A 14,975-nucleotide genomic window follows, 5' to 3' on the forward strand; every position below is an offset into this window, starting at 1 on the left:
ATCTCTTGTGTGACGTAATGGCAATACAGGAGCTACATAAATGTAAGCCCCATTTGCTCGATTGCCATATTACATGAAGTATAATCAGAGTGGAGGATGACAGCATTCAGGTGGGCCTGATCTTTACATGACAGCCGTAAAGATCCTAGAAGCAGTGGGTGAGAACATGAAAACTATAAATAGGAGAAAGTAGGAAGTTAGCAGCTAAAAGTTGGGTGATACAATTATGATAAAGTTTACTGAAATTAAGAGATTGTGCAGCTGATCCTCTCCCTCACCAATGACCCCGCCACAGCCAGAGCCAACCTACACGAAGGGATGAAAGAGGTAGCCGAATGGATGAAGAACAGCCGCCTGAAACTGAACTCGGACAAGACGGAAGTCCTCATCCTGGGATCCTCACCCTCCGCCTGGGACGACTCCTGGTAGCCCCCTGCCCTGGGCAGCGCACCCAAACCAACAGACCACGCACGCAACCTGGGCTTCATCCTGGACTCCTCCCTCTCCATGACCAGACAAGTCAACGCCGTCTCCTCGTCGTGCTTCAACATCCTACGCATGCTACGCAAGATCTTCCGATGGATCCCCACCGAGACCAGGAAGACGGTCACCCAGGCCCTCGTCACCAGCCGACTGGATTACGGCAACTCCCTCTACGCCGGAACCACCGCCAAACTCCAGAAGAGACTCCAGCGGATCCAGAACGCCTCAGCAAGACTCATCCTGGACATCCCCCGTCGCAACCACATCTCCGGACACCTGAGAGACCTGCACTGGCTCCCGGTCAACAAGAGAATCACCTTCCGTCTCCTCACCCACGCACACAAAGCCCTGCACAACCAAGGCCCAGGATACCTCAACAGCCACCTCAATTTCTACGCTCCCAATCGACAGCTTCGATCGACCGGCCACGCCCTCGCCGCCGTCCCCCGCATCCGAAGAGCCACCACAGGGGGAAGGTCCTTCTCCTACCTCGCCGCCAAGACCTGGAACTCCCTCCCGACCCACCTCCGCCTGACCCAGGACCACCTCACCTTCAGGAAGCAGCTCAAGACCTGGCTGTTCGAGCAGTAGCCGACCCCCCCTCCCCAAGCGCCTTGAGACCCTCCGGGTGAGTAGCGCGCTATACAAATGCTTTGATTGATTGATGAATTTGATGCATAATTATGGATACACCATTCATGCTACATAATCCATCTACTGCCTAATATAGGCATATTACCAGAATTACCATTACTGGTAGATCTGGAAATGAGCCTAAATGCTACGCCTTCCTAAGAGAGGTGTAATGAGGAGAAATATCTTTATTCCACCTCGTTCTTTCCTCCTTCCATGTGTGCTGCTTTCCACAGCAAACACAAAAAGAGCAAAATGCCTCAGGGGATTGTTTTTGTGCAGGAAGTTGCTCTTAGTGCTAGAGTGCCTGGGTTGGTGCTGTGCAGCGCATTGTGATGGGAAAATGCAGGAATGCGCCGTATTGTGACTTGATGTGCTGCGTTGCTTTTTGATAAATATGACCCCAAATGCTTGAGCTTGGTGTGACAGATTCAGAGATGAGCTTTGAGGTGGAGTTGTTGAAATCAACTATCGATCTGTAATATGGAAGAATATTGATTCATCTCCATGGTACGGTAGGGCTAAGGATGAAAATAAAAATGCTGAATTGACTGGGGAGCTAGATATTTGGCAAACCCAAATGACTCAGGCCATCTCTCATCATCTTTTAGGCTTGGGAAACTGAAAGGTCTTGGGGTACTAATTTCTTAATTACCAGACTTGTAGTACATTGTGCTAATATTCCTGCTCCACATTCATATATTTCAAATATAGGTGCTATAAACCAAAGAGACCATCAGGTGGTTAAGAGGAATGATACTTGTAGATTAAGGTTCCTCCTCCTATACATCTAATGCTGAGGCTTGGTGCAACAGATTCTCTGTTGTTCAACTCAGCTATTGATCTGCAGTGAGGAAGAATATTGATTTTTTCCAAGGTACGGTACGGATAAGGATACAAATTCAAATTGCAACGTTGATTGGGGAGGCAGCTATTAGGCAAACCCAAATGATTCAGGCCATCTCTCATTGTTTTTTCACCATGGAAGATTGACAGGTGTTTACTTAATAATATCTCAATTACCAGACTTGTGGTGTTTACTCTCAAATTTCTGCTTCACATTTTGTGAAATATTGGTGCTATGAACCAAAGAGATAATCAGGTAATTCAGGGACTTCTGGAAAAACAGGATACAGTAATTCTGAAAAATACGTAAGTTACAAAGGTATGCCAATGCTGTCTCAGCTAACATAAATGCAGAATGTAATTATGCAAAAACAAACTTTAAAAACCTATGAATTTTTAATAACATCAACCTAACACACATTTTAAAAAAAGTAGTGGAGGTTTCTTATGACTAACAAAGTCAGCCCTGCACAGCCTTTGAGTAGCTGCCCTTCTTGTGGATTGCTTTCCTAAGGACCTGTTTCACATCTTCATTCCTTAGACTATAAATAATTGGATTCAGTATTGGGGCAAAAACTGTATAAAACAGTGATGCCAGCTTATCTGGCTGCTCTTTGCTTCTAGGAGGAGTCAAGTAAGTTGCAGCCCCTGTCCCGTAGAACAGGGAAATCACTATGAGGTGAGCAGAGCAGGTGGAGAATACCTTCCTCTTACCCTCTGTGGAAGGGATGTCCAGGATCACCCTAATAATGTGTATGTAGGAGGTGAGGATGATCACGAAGGTCGCCAATGCTGCACCCCCAGCCAGTCCGAAGAACACAATCTCACTGGTCAAGGTGTCCCCACAGGCCAGCTTCTGCATGGCTGGAAATTCACAAAGGAAATTGTCAATCCTGTTGTGTCCACAAAAGGGTAATTGGGCAACAAGAAAGGCATTTACAAAGGAGATCAGCGCAGCACTCATCAAGGAAAGAGATATCATATTGATACATAGCTGCCTGCTCATGAGAGTTGTGTAATTTAATGGGTAGCAGATGGCGGTATAACGATCATAGCACATGACAGTGAGGAGAAAAGCATTCGAAAATGACAGCCAAAGGATAGCGAATACTTGGGTAAAGCACTCATGAAAAGCAATTTTCTTCTGCTGGGTCCATAGATCCTTCAGCATTCTGGGGACTGTCACGGTGACAGAGATAATGTCAAGGAAGGAGAGAACAGACAGGAAGAAATACATAGGGGTGTGGAGCTGCTTTGTGGTTGTGATGACTGTGATAACAATGAGGTTTCCAGACATTGCCACAATGTAGAGAAGCAGAAAAACAGCAAACAGGTAGACTTGAACATCTGAGCGGAGGGAAAACCCTATAAGGATGAATTCTTCGCCAGTGGTGCGATTCCACATTGTCCGTCTTTGACGCACGTACCTGCATCAGAAATCAACAGAGAAGAAGTATATAGTGATCGCTGAATGTTCAGTGCATACATCAACAGAGAGAATGCAAGTGATATCACCATGGATGCTTCACGTCATTTCCATCCAGCAAAATAGAGCACAGAGGAACAATCAGAGTGACTGAACTATAAATGATGAGATATCCTGTCCAAAGATCTGCATGTGTCATTAGTCTCCTTATCTGCATCCAGATCTCTAGTCTTGATGTTGCAACACTGTGCTCAAGTACCATATGGTATCTGCACATCAGTTTGTTGAACACTCTCCCCCACATTCCCCTCACCTTAACAAATTATAACAGGGAACTGCGTTAAAACCCCATTCACACTTTACATTTTTGCTGCAGCACAAGGCTCACTCCTCTCGCCTGAGCATTTCAAATTCTGCAGGGAATTTATCAGATAAAGACTTTAGGACAGCAGTCCAAGCACAAGGGTGTTCCTTTCTGGACAGAGGTAAACTCCTGGTAGGCCTTTGGAAATCCATAACCTGCACCTCTCAAGGTCACTCTGCAAGCAGCAGCATACCTACCTCCAATGCAGGAAATGCCACCACCAAAATAGCCTACACCATCCTCAAGACTCAGCTATATGGTTCTCTTCATTATTATTAAGACAAACTGTATATCATCTAAGCAAACCAAGCCCTGGACAACTCCCAATCCAGCTTCAGAAGCAACCACAGTATCGAGACCACACTTCTCACTGCCACCAATGCAACCGCTCCTTCCTCGACTGGGGCGAAACCACAGCCCTCATCCTTCTGGACCTCTCGGCCACCTTTAACACCATCTCCCCCACATCCTAATCATGAGACTCCACGATGACGGCATCCACGACAAGGCCCTGGACTGGATCCACTCCTTCCTCATGGGTTGAACATCGCAAGTCAGACTACCTCAGTTCCTCTCTAAACCATTGGAGATCAGTTGTGGAGTCCCCAAGGGCTCCTCTCTGAGCCCGCCCTCTTCAATGTCTACATGGCCCCTCTCAATGCCATCATCATGGATTACAGACTCAGCATTGTCTCCTATGCCGATGACACCCAACTGATCCTCTCACTCACAAATGAACCCACAACCGCCAGAAACACCTTCCACTGTGGGATGAAGGCCGTTGCCACCTGGATGAAAACCAGTTTCCTCAAACTCAGCTTGACAAGATCAAAGTCCTAATCCTAGGATCCACCATTTCAGCTTGGGCTACTCCTAGTGTACCCCTGCATTGGTAACCGCTCCCAACCCCATGGACCATGCACAAAACCCCAGCATCATACTGGACCCCTTGCTCACAATGAACCGCCAGATCAGCGCCATGTCCTCATCTTGCTTCCAGATGCTTTGCCTCCTTCTAAAGACTTTCAGATGGATCCCAACCGAATCCAGGCAAACGATCACGCACACACTCATAGGCAGCAGACTAGACTTTCGCAACGCACTCTATGCCGTCATCACCCAGAAACTCCTTAGGAATCTACAGAACACCTAAAATGGCACAGCCAGACTGGTCCTTGACATCCCCCGTTGCAGCCATTTCACTGAACACCTCCAAGATGCCACTGATTCCCACTCCACAAATGAAGCACTGTCAAGCTCCTCATGCATGCCTACAAAGCCCACCAACGATGCAGGACAATCATATCTGAACTATTGCCTCTCATTCCATGTACCAAACAAACGCCTCCTCTGCACCCAGCTGGTTCTTGCCACTGTCTCTCAGAGCCACAAGACAGTGGAAGATCCTTTTCACAACTCACCATCAAGACCCAGAACACCCTGCCTCTCTACACATCAAACAATACCAGGCGCTGACCTAATCCACGAAGTATCTCAAGACCTGGATCTTCGACTTAACCTCAGCACTCAGATGGATCAGCAGCCCCCTGCAGTGTCTTGAGACCCTCACAGGTTAAGTGCTGTGCTTTAAAAACCCTGACTGATATCACTGGAGGTGGAATAATGACACAAGGCAATTGTTACTCAACCCAAAAGCACCTCAATACAAATCGGTCCTCTTCCTCCACCCTTCCATTGTACTGGACTCTGAGAATATAACCAAACCCCAACACACCTTCACGGCCAACTAGATGTAAAGCTCTCCTATCTGACAATACCTCTCAAACTATCTAGGTCCTCATGACCAACCTTCCAGGAGGTCTATCACACATCAATAGAGCTGTCAACACTCATAACATCAGACGAATTAACCTATCACATTCTAACTCAGCACTCCACAAAACACAACTAAAATGCATGGGAATCCACTGTACATATGCACCAAAACATGCTGGATCCTTGCACATGACCTTGACCTCCTAATCTTAACAGAAACCTGGCTAAATGACTCTTCTGCACCTGTCATGGTCATTCTAGTCCCCCTGAACCATGGTATTACCAGAATGGATGGACCACATAGATCTGAGGGAGGCATTGCCTGCATACACAGCCTCAACCTATCACTCATTCACATGCAAACTCCTATCTTACCTTCCTGTGAACACCTCTGCCTTGATTTCTCATGCAACACTCATGCACTTGATATACCACCCTCCAGATGTCAACCTAGATTTTATTGAACAAATCATGAAAACCATTGGAACAAGTGCTGCTCAACACTGCCTCAAGTCTTCCTCTGAGACTTAAATCTTCATTGGAATGACCTGAATGACCCTGCAGTCAACAGCTTTAAAACCTTTCTTGCAGACCTGAACCTGACTCGATTCTGCAACAAGCCCACTCACAACAAAGGATCAACTTTATATCTTATCATTGCAATCCCCAACTCAATGCAGATGGAATCTGTCCTACCCTGTGATTGGACCGACCACCCTCGCATCACTTCCTCATCACAGAAGTCGTGATAAAAATCTTAACACAATGATCCAAGCCCAAAATCTGGAAAAGGAACACGCACAACATCAACAGGAATGCTCTGGCTTCGCTCAGTCACAACATCTTGACTCCCCCTGAAGAACCATCTGATACCTTTGATCTTACAAATCACTACACTCGCTCCATGGAATCTGCTCTTGACTCAATCGCCCCACTCCAACTAAAACAAATGACCCTCTTCCCGCAAAATTCTTCAAGGTGATCATACCCATGTTACTCCCAATCTGGACCAAGATTGTGAATGATTCCCTCCTTCAAGGCTCCATCCCTGACTGCCTGAAATCAGAAGAAGTAACTGCCATAATGAAAACAACAATAGCAGACCAAACTAACCTCAACAACTTCCAACCTATTTCCAATATCCCTACCCTGGCCAAACTCCTGGAAAAATGTGTTCACATTCAACTCTGTAACCATATCTATCATTTCCATTTACAAGACCAATTCCAATAGGGCTTCCATGCTGAGCACAGCACTGAATCTACTATGACACACATTGTAGATGATGCACTAAAAATGCTGGACCAGAACCAAGCCTGTCTATTAGTCTTCCTGGACTTCTCATTGGCATTTGATATGGTGAAGCACGCAAAGCTACTAGATCTGTTGTAACACCGTATGGGCATTTCAGGTCCAGTCAGTCAGTCACTCAGAAATAACTTTACTTCGCCAACACCATGATGGCATAAAAAGTATTCTACAAACACATGTACATCAATTTCCAAATACAAAATTAGATGTATTAAAACAAGTTTAATAAAAAGAGTGAAAATGAGTTTAAAAAGTTGTTCATTAATTAGGAGGAGACATTAATTGATAAAAGTACACAAAAATATTGCACAATTCAACGGCTTAATTTGCACTTTAAGTATCAAAATGACAATATGATCTCCTTTTTCTCAAAGTAGATAAAAAGAATGAGGCCAAAGAGAAGCATGTAAAAGAGTAAGACAGTAACTGGAGATAATATAAGGCCACACAACATTGTTTGAAGTTCATTCGGCGAATAAGGCGGACAATGAATCGTTTTTCTTTCATCACCATAGAATTTGCAGAAAAACAAAAAATGTAGATCATTCTGAATAGATCACTTGGCACAAGGACAGAGTGGAAGGTCGGGCATCATGTAGGTTTTAGATGGAAGACATAAGATCAAGGGGATATCATTGAAGCAAAATCTCATTAAGATCTATGTTGAAGATTTGTAACAAATGATAGATAGTTCGAATTCGCATTGATCGTTTTTATACTCGGGACAGCATGATATGATCTGACTGTTGAAAGTTTACAATTAATATTGTGCCTCCTCACCTGTAAATGAGTCAACAGATGTATTTTTAACTCTTTTTTAGAGATAGATCAACACATCTTCGGCTCTTCCTACAGGTCCAGTCCTTTAATGGTTTTCCTCCTACTTCCTAAACTGATCACAAAGAGTCAAGCTTAATCTCCCTCTATTTCAATCTATGTCGATCACACTGGGGCTACCACAGGGATCATCTCTTTTGCCCACCCTCTTCAACCTATTTACTTATGTTAAAGGCACTCCTCCACCCAACAGCTTCTGCCTGTACCTCATCCCTGGTGGTCCAGTGGGAGATAATTCTGCTCTTCTGCTGTTCTGCCTCTCTTGGCTTTTTTCCCTGTGCCCTCTTTTCTCTTTCCCTCTTCTTTTTCTCTCTTTTCTACCTTTCACTTTCTCTCCACCGCTGCTGCCCCCAAGACCCCTCCCCCCTCCAGTGTTTCCTTCCGGCTCCCACATCCCACCTAACTGTCATGCTCCCAACCCCTACTTAATTGCACCCACTGCGTGGCAAAAAGAGCAAGACCACTGACCTGGTCAGAGTGACTACTCTACCCCTGAATAGCTCCTCCACTAGTGCTATCCTCTGACCCCCGGTGCTCTTTGTTTGCTTGGTGTTCGGGGCCCTCCTCCACACGCAGGCTCCTGCCTGCACCTCATCCCTGGGGGTCCAGTGGGAGAGCACTCTGCTCTTCTGCTGTTCTGCCCCCTTGGCTTATTTATCTGTGCCTTCTTTTCTCTTTTCTATCTTTGCTCTCTTTTCTCACTTCTTTTTCTCTCTCATCTCTCTTTTCTATCTTGTGGTTTCTCTGTTCTGCTGCTGTCCCCTCAGCCTTTCTCTCCTCCAATGTGTCCTTCTTGCTCCTGCCTCCAAGCTGTCTACCCCCCACACCATATTTAATTGCGGACAATGTACGGCTGAGCAGCTGACGCAGTCAGGAGGAGTTTCGCTGGTGCCTCAAAGGCAAGCCCATCTGAGCCAGTCTGCAACCCGACTAGCACCAGGGACCCTGATCCTCCAACCCACTTCAGCTATGACTCCAGAACCCTCCATGCTCTCAACCACTGATGCAGCAATATCTGCCAGCTTTCAACACCAAGCAACGCCCAAGCCCTGTTCTCCTGTAGATACTGACGCTGCACCTTCCCCCACCTTCGGATCCTAGAAGCAGCCTCCAGCCTATCGAACTTCACGGCTCCCAAACCACTCAACTACATCCTCTTCAATGTGTTCTCCCTACAAAATCACGCCATAGAAATCTGGGACCTCCTCCATACCCATTCGCCCAATGTCTCCTTCCTCACCAATATCTGGACCAACGGCAACCACTATTCTCGACAAATACAAGGTCCTGTCGAAAGACTGCACCTGCCTGCCCAGGAGGAGGCATCACCTTTGTTCACAAAAGCACCCTCCGCATGACAACTACCAGCCTGGACGACTCTTCGACCTTCATTGAACATTTCCACTTCCAGATCCACACCAACCCTAAAACGACTCTTCGCAGAACTCTCATCTGCAGGCCACCTGGCCCCATGCTCCTTTTACTGACAACACCGCCAACCTCATCGCACCCCATGCCATCGCCTCCACTGACTACATCCTATTCCGAGATCTAAACTTCCACCTAGACAACCACGATGCTCCAAACACTACCACCCTCCTAGAGAACCTCACTAACATAGACATAGGAATGATGCAACTGGTCACCACCTCCATGCACACAGCGGGACGCACACTTGACCCCATCTTCGTAGAAGGAAACATCGTCTCCTAAGGCCACACCATGGAACTCCTCTGGACAGACTGCCCCTGCATACACTTCTTCTTCAAAAGCCACCATACACAAGCATGCCTACCGCCTCCGCGTAGAACCTATAACAAAATCACACCCACCCTCATCAGCACCCCCGTACCATTGAGACCAGATGCTAAGACCTCTGCATGCAACCTCCACAGCAGGATCATGAACTGCACAGACACACTCATACCCCTCAAGAAAGCCACTGACATATCAAGAAAGCAAGCTGGTTCACTCCTGCGCTCCAGGAATCCAAGTGCTCCTGCCGACGACTCAAAAAATGTGGAGAAAAAACAGTACCCAGAAACATGCACCACCTACAGAGCAGCCACCACAGCACACCACCAACTCATCACATCCTTAAAGACGTTATTCCTCCAAGAAAGAATCCTCACCAACACCCACAACACCAAAGAACTCTTCTCCATCGTCAAGAAATTTGCCAAACCCAACACTGAAACAACTGACGTCCCTCTCTCCTAAGACCTCTGCAACAGACTCAGCACTTTTTTTCACCTCAAGATTAGGATGATATATGACAACTTGGACAACCAAGACCTCTGCAACTCCCCAGCTCCCACTCCCAGAAATGCCACCCAACAGACCCTGCTCACTTGGACCCTGCTAATGATAGAAGACACCCTAGTAGAGACCATAAACAACATCACCTACAGAGCACCCTCAGACCCCAGTCTACCCCACATCTTCCAGAGAGCCTCCACGTCCATCAAACCCAACTATGCCGGATAATCAACTGCTCCCTCGAAGCTGCCACATTCCATGATGACTGAATACAAGCTGAATTCAATCCCACTTCTGAAGAAACCCTCAGCAGACCCAATGAACCTCAAGAATATTAGGCCCATCTCCTTGCTTCCATTCGCAGCCATGGTCATCAACAAGGCTTTCAACACCCATCTAGCAAACTTCACCGAAGCCAACAACATCCTGGTTATCTCCTAATTCGTATCCTGCAAAAACCACAGCACAGAGTATGCTCGACTCGCTGCCACCAACGACATCCACTCCCTCCTCAACCAGGGCCAAACAGTAGCCCTCATCTTACTGGACCTCTCAGCTGCCTTCGACACCATCTCCCACGGCACACTAGCCACCGGACTCCACGACACCGGACTCCATCTCCGGAAAGGCCCTTGACTGGGTATGCTAATTTCTCACAGGCAGAACCCATAGAGACAGACTCACACCCTACCTCTCGGAAACAACAGAGACCAGATGTGGAGTGCCCCAGGGATCCGCCCTCAGCCCCAACCTCTTCAACATCTACATAGACCCACTCAAAACCATTGTCAGAAATCATGGGCTCAACATCGTCTCCTATGCCAACAACACCCAGCTCATCCTCTCCCTCACCAAAGAACCCAACATCACCAGGCACAACTTCCAAGAAGGGATGAAAGCCATCGTCACCTTGATGAAGAAGCGCTGCCTGAAACTCAGCTCTGAGGAAACAGAAATCCTAATTCTTGGCTCCACCCCCTCCACATAGGATTACACCTGGTCGTCCCCTGCCCTTGGAAACCCCCTTACCTTGACAGACCACGCACAAAATGATGGCATTATACTTGACTCATCACTCACAATGAACCACCAGATCAACGCCGTATCCTAGGCCTGCTTCATCACCCTAAGCACACCCCGAAAAACATTTGTACGGATCCCATATGAATCCAGAAAAACGGTTACGCACGCCCTCATTAGTAGCAGACTGGATTACGGCAACACCCTCTATGCCGGAATCAACAAGAAACTACTTTGCAATCTCCAGACTGTCCAGAAAGCTGCAGCCAGACTGATCCTAGACATCCCCTGTTATAACATCATCACCCAATACCTCCGCAATCACCACTGGCTCCCCAATGAAAGAAGAATAACCTTCAAGCTCCTCACTCATGCATACAAGGCCCTCCACAACATCGGGCCAGCATATCTAAACAACCGCCTTTCCTTCCTCGTACCCAAGAGAAACCTCCAATCAGCTGGCCTCTATCTAACCACCATCCCATGCATCTACAAGACCAGAACGGGAGGAAAGACCTTCTCCTACCTCACAGCCAAGGCCTGGAACGACCTTCTCCTCCACCTCTGGCAAGTCCCTACACTGCTTCAGTTCAGGAAGGACCTCAAGACCTGGCTCTTTGGATGACCCAAGCACTCAACTTAGATGCCGCCCCGCAGTGCCTTGAAACGCTCGCGGGTCAGTAACTGCATTTTACCAACCCTGATTGATTGATTGGTTGAGACCCAGCTATACCTCAAAGTCTCCTCCCCAGAAGACTTCATTTCGCTGAACACAACATTAATGGAAACTCAAAATTGGCTAGGAACACATTACTCTCTAGATTACATGACTCTACTCTTCTCAGTTGCATTCATGACTAACTACCTCTGGCTTTCTAACACGTTCCTCCATGCAATACCCACCATTACCCCCTTGCTTCTCAACTCTGCCTGGTTTTGCTGTGGATTAATGGTAACATTATTTTGTTATCAATGATATAACCTTGCTATCTGGTTGTTAGTGAACTTGTAGTGAATATATTACCTTTGCTTTTACTCCTCGGCACGTTGCAATTCTGTAAAGCAAACTGCTACCAGCAGGGGTCCATATTTGCACAATGAAAAAGCTATTAGAATTAAAATTAGAAATGACTCTGTGAAATCCTTCCGCTGCAAGCCCTCAAGCTCCTCGGTACCCTAATCTACCTTTGATGGAATTCTATCACAGTTCCTCCATTGAGTAGAAATATGGTTTCACTGCTATGAGAAGGTTCACTTTGGAGAAGTGTGGGTCATTTGATGCAAATTGTGCCAGTGGTGACTAGGTTCTTGGGTGGTGGAATGTTTGCTCCCCAACTGCTGGCAGTGGGAATGTATTTCTTTTACACAAAAATAAATTAGAATTACAATTGTGCAAGAAACACTTTTAAGGACAGCCTAGGTTTTGTTTTTTTCAAATCATATGACATTGCCTACAGAACTCCATTAATTAGGTAAGGTAAATACATTTCCTAGTGGGCTAGAACCAAACAGTGAGGACCCTGGTCTCTGAGTGAAATCATAAGTTCATCAAAAATAATTTGTTCACAGCCACAGTATTTTTATATAAAAAAACGCTTGTTTGGATACAAAAACTGTTGTCGCGTTTCGGACCTCTTTAAAGTGATTTTTGGTGTTCTCCTTGTGACTCATAACACTAGAATGCTGTAAAAAAAAAATACAACAAACACTTTTTATTTACCAGGCATTCTTTTTAAAGAATTTTTTCATTGAAGTACTTAATAGCAATACAAAATTATATATAATATACAACCAATCGACACTTTTAAAACTCTCTTAGCATAGAAAACATTTAAATAAGCGTGATAAATAAGACATGTACCATACACCAAGCAATCCAGAAGCAGGGAATTGATTAAAATCACAATATAAGCATATAGTGTACTGTAGAGCTTTAAAACTACTACATCAAGTAATAACAATGATTCCTCTTGATTTTAATAAAAAAATGCACCCCAGATCTTATTACATTTTCTAATACCTCCCACTCGTAAAAAGAAGGTCCGCTCACTGCTTTTAACCCGTTTCATCTTATGTATCCACTCATAGATAGATGGAATCTGCTCCGTACGCCATTGTTGTAACAAAAGCGATCTAGCCACTGCCATAGCAACATATAACAATTTAGCCATCTGGTCAGGAAAAGAAAGATCAGGATCAAAACCAAACAAGATTAATTTCTCATTCACTACCATCTTGATACCACATTCAATCTCAAGATAGCGTAAAATCTCTTCCCAAAATTTGGAGATCTTGGCACAATGACACATGACGTGTGACCAGTTAGATGGAGAGTGATGAATACATCGAAAACAATGTGGAGAATGATGAGGATACATTTTGGAGGTAGAAAAAGGTGTTCGATAGTGTAGCCACTTACTAAAAAATAGCATTCTCCGCCAATTTGCCACTCGTAATGTGCTAAAATTAAATGTATTGACCACTGACCAAACATTCAAAGGCATGGCCTGATTTTCCTGATCCAGCCATTTTTTAGTTGCCTTCTGGCTGAGATCCATCTTCCTGCTTTGAGCAAGATGACGCTTCCATACCCCCGGTTTTCTATCGGGTACTTCAACCAATAACTCATTGACTAATTGATTTTGTTGGTTCAACTGAGTAATATCCAGTTGAGCAAGGAATTTGTACAAAATGTTGTATGACCCTAGTAGAATGAAGGGGCATATTACCAAGCAATAGCGATAATTATCGCTATTGCTTGGTTAGAGACAAACTTTTACCGCTAAGCTGCGGCGATTTTTACCGCAAATAAACCTTGGTATTACCAAGGTTTATCGCAAATGCGATAAAAAACGGCTGCAATGCATGAATATCGCTGAAAAATCCACGATGTTCATGCATTACCGAGCTAATGCTCTTAGCCATGTTATCCACCTCCCATTGGATAACATGGCTAAGAACTGCTCAGGGGCAGGTGTTAGCTTTTGGAGATATTCGCGCTTAGCGCGAATATCTCCATAAGTTGGTAATAGGAGATAGCGATGTTAGCGACTGTTTCCAGTCGCTAACATCTTGGCACGCCCACTTTGCATGTCATTAGTGATAAATTTCACTGACATGCAAAGCGGGGCCCAAGATGGTCGCTATCTCCTACTAGCTGTCGCTAACTGGTGTTAGCGACAGCTAGGTAATAGGGAGATCATTTTATCTCCGCTTTCTTGGCTTTTAAAGCCAAAAAAGCGAAGATAAACCCCCTTGATAATATGCCCCCAAGTTCCTAGTAAACAATTGAGACATTTCCACCAGGGTGATCCATCTCCCATTTCTCAGAAAATCTGAGACTTTCATAAATCCTGCCGCAGCCCAATTAACAGCAAGATCTAAACATTGTGTAACACCAGCCAGTGGCAGAATGCCGGATAATAAGGTTGTTGAATTAATCACAGGGATAAAATATCTTTTAAACAGAGCCTGACGTTTTTAAAAAAAAACTGTAGGGACTTATAGCGAACTAATTTGGGAGATTTAAACATCTGCAGAGGAGCATGTATCTGATTTTCTTTGCACATTAGATCACTAACAGTATTCATAAATAGTTTTTTTGCTTCCAGTTGAAATTTAAATCTGGATAAATACTGTGCAAAATATGCGTTTTAATAATCCCTGAGATTTGGAAGGGCAAGCCCTCCCTGATTCAGATCTTCATATAAGGTTCTAAGGGGCACATGCATCAATATTCCATTTTGCGATTCCTTAATTGCGAAAAATAAGGAATCGCAATTAAGGAATTGCAAAATGCAATGCATCAAGAAATCGCTAAAAAAATAGCGATTTCTTAAAATTCCTTAATTGCGATTCTCTAATTGAGAATCGCAATTAAGGAATACCTCCCCATCCATTCCTATGGGCCTAGAGGCCCATAGGAATGAATGGAAAGACATTCTTAATTTGCAATTCACCATTAGAAATTCCCAAATTAAGAATGCAATTTCAAGGGTCCTGGGGTGTCCAAAGGACACC

General features: G+C 45.1%; 1 protein-coding gene across 1 annotated transcript; it reads right to left on the minus strand.

The window, feature by feature from the left end:
- Positions 1-2,422: 2,422 nt before the first annotated feature.
- On the minus strand, positions 2,423-3,367 carry LOC144798209 (olfactory receptor 1G1-like). Its single transcript, XM_078668955.1, has one exon. The coding sequence runs from the start codon at positions 3,365-3,367 to the stop codon at positions 2,423-2,425; it is 945 nt and encodes a 314-aa protein (XP_078525081.1).
- Between the last annotated feature and the right edge of the window lie 11,608 nt (positions 3,368-14,975).

The sequence above is a fragment of the Lissotriton helveticus genome, chromosome 12 (genome assembly GCF_964261635.1).
Source record: "Lissotriton helveticus chromosome 12, aLisHel1.1, whole genome shotgun sequence".
Taxonomy (NCBI): Eukaryota; Metazoa; Chordata; class Amphibia; order Caudata; family Salamandridae; genus Lissotriton; species Lissotriton helveticus.

Excerpts from the sequence above, each read along its gene's own strand:
- LOC144798209 (XM_078668955.1), bottom strand. The coding sequence starts at position 3,367 with ATGTGGAATCGCACCACTGGCGAAGAATTCATCCTTATAGGGTTTTCC.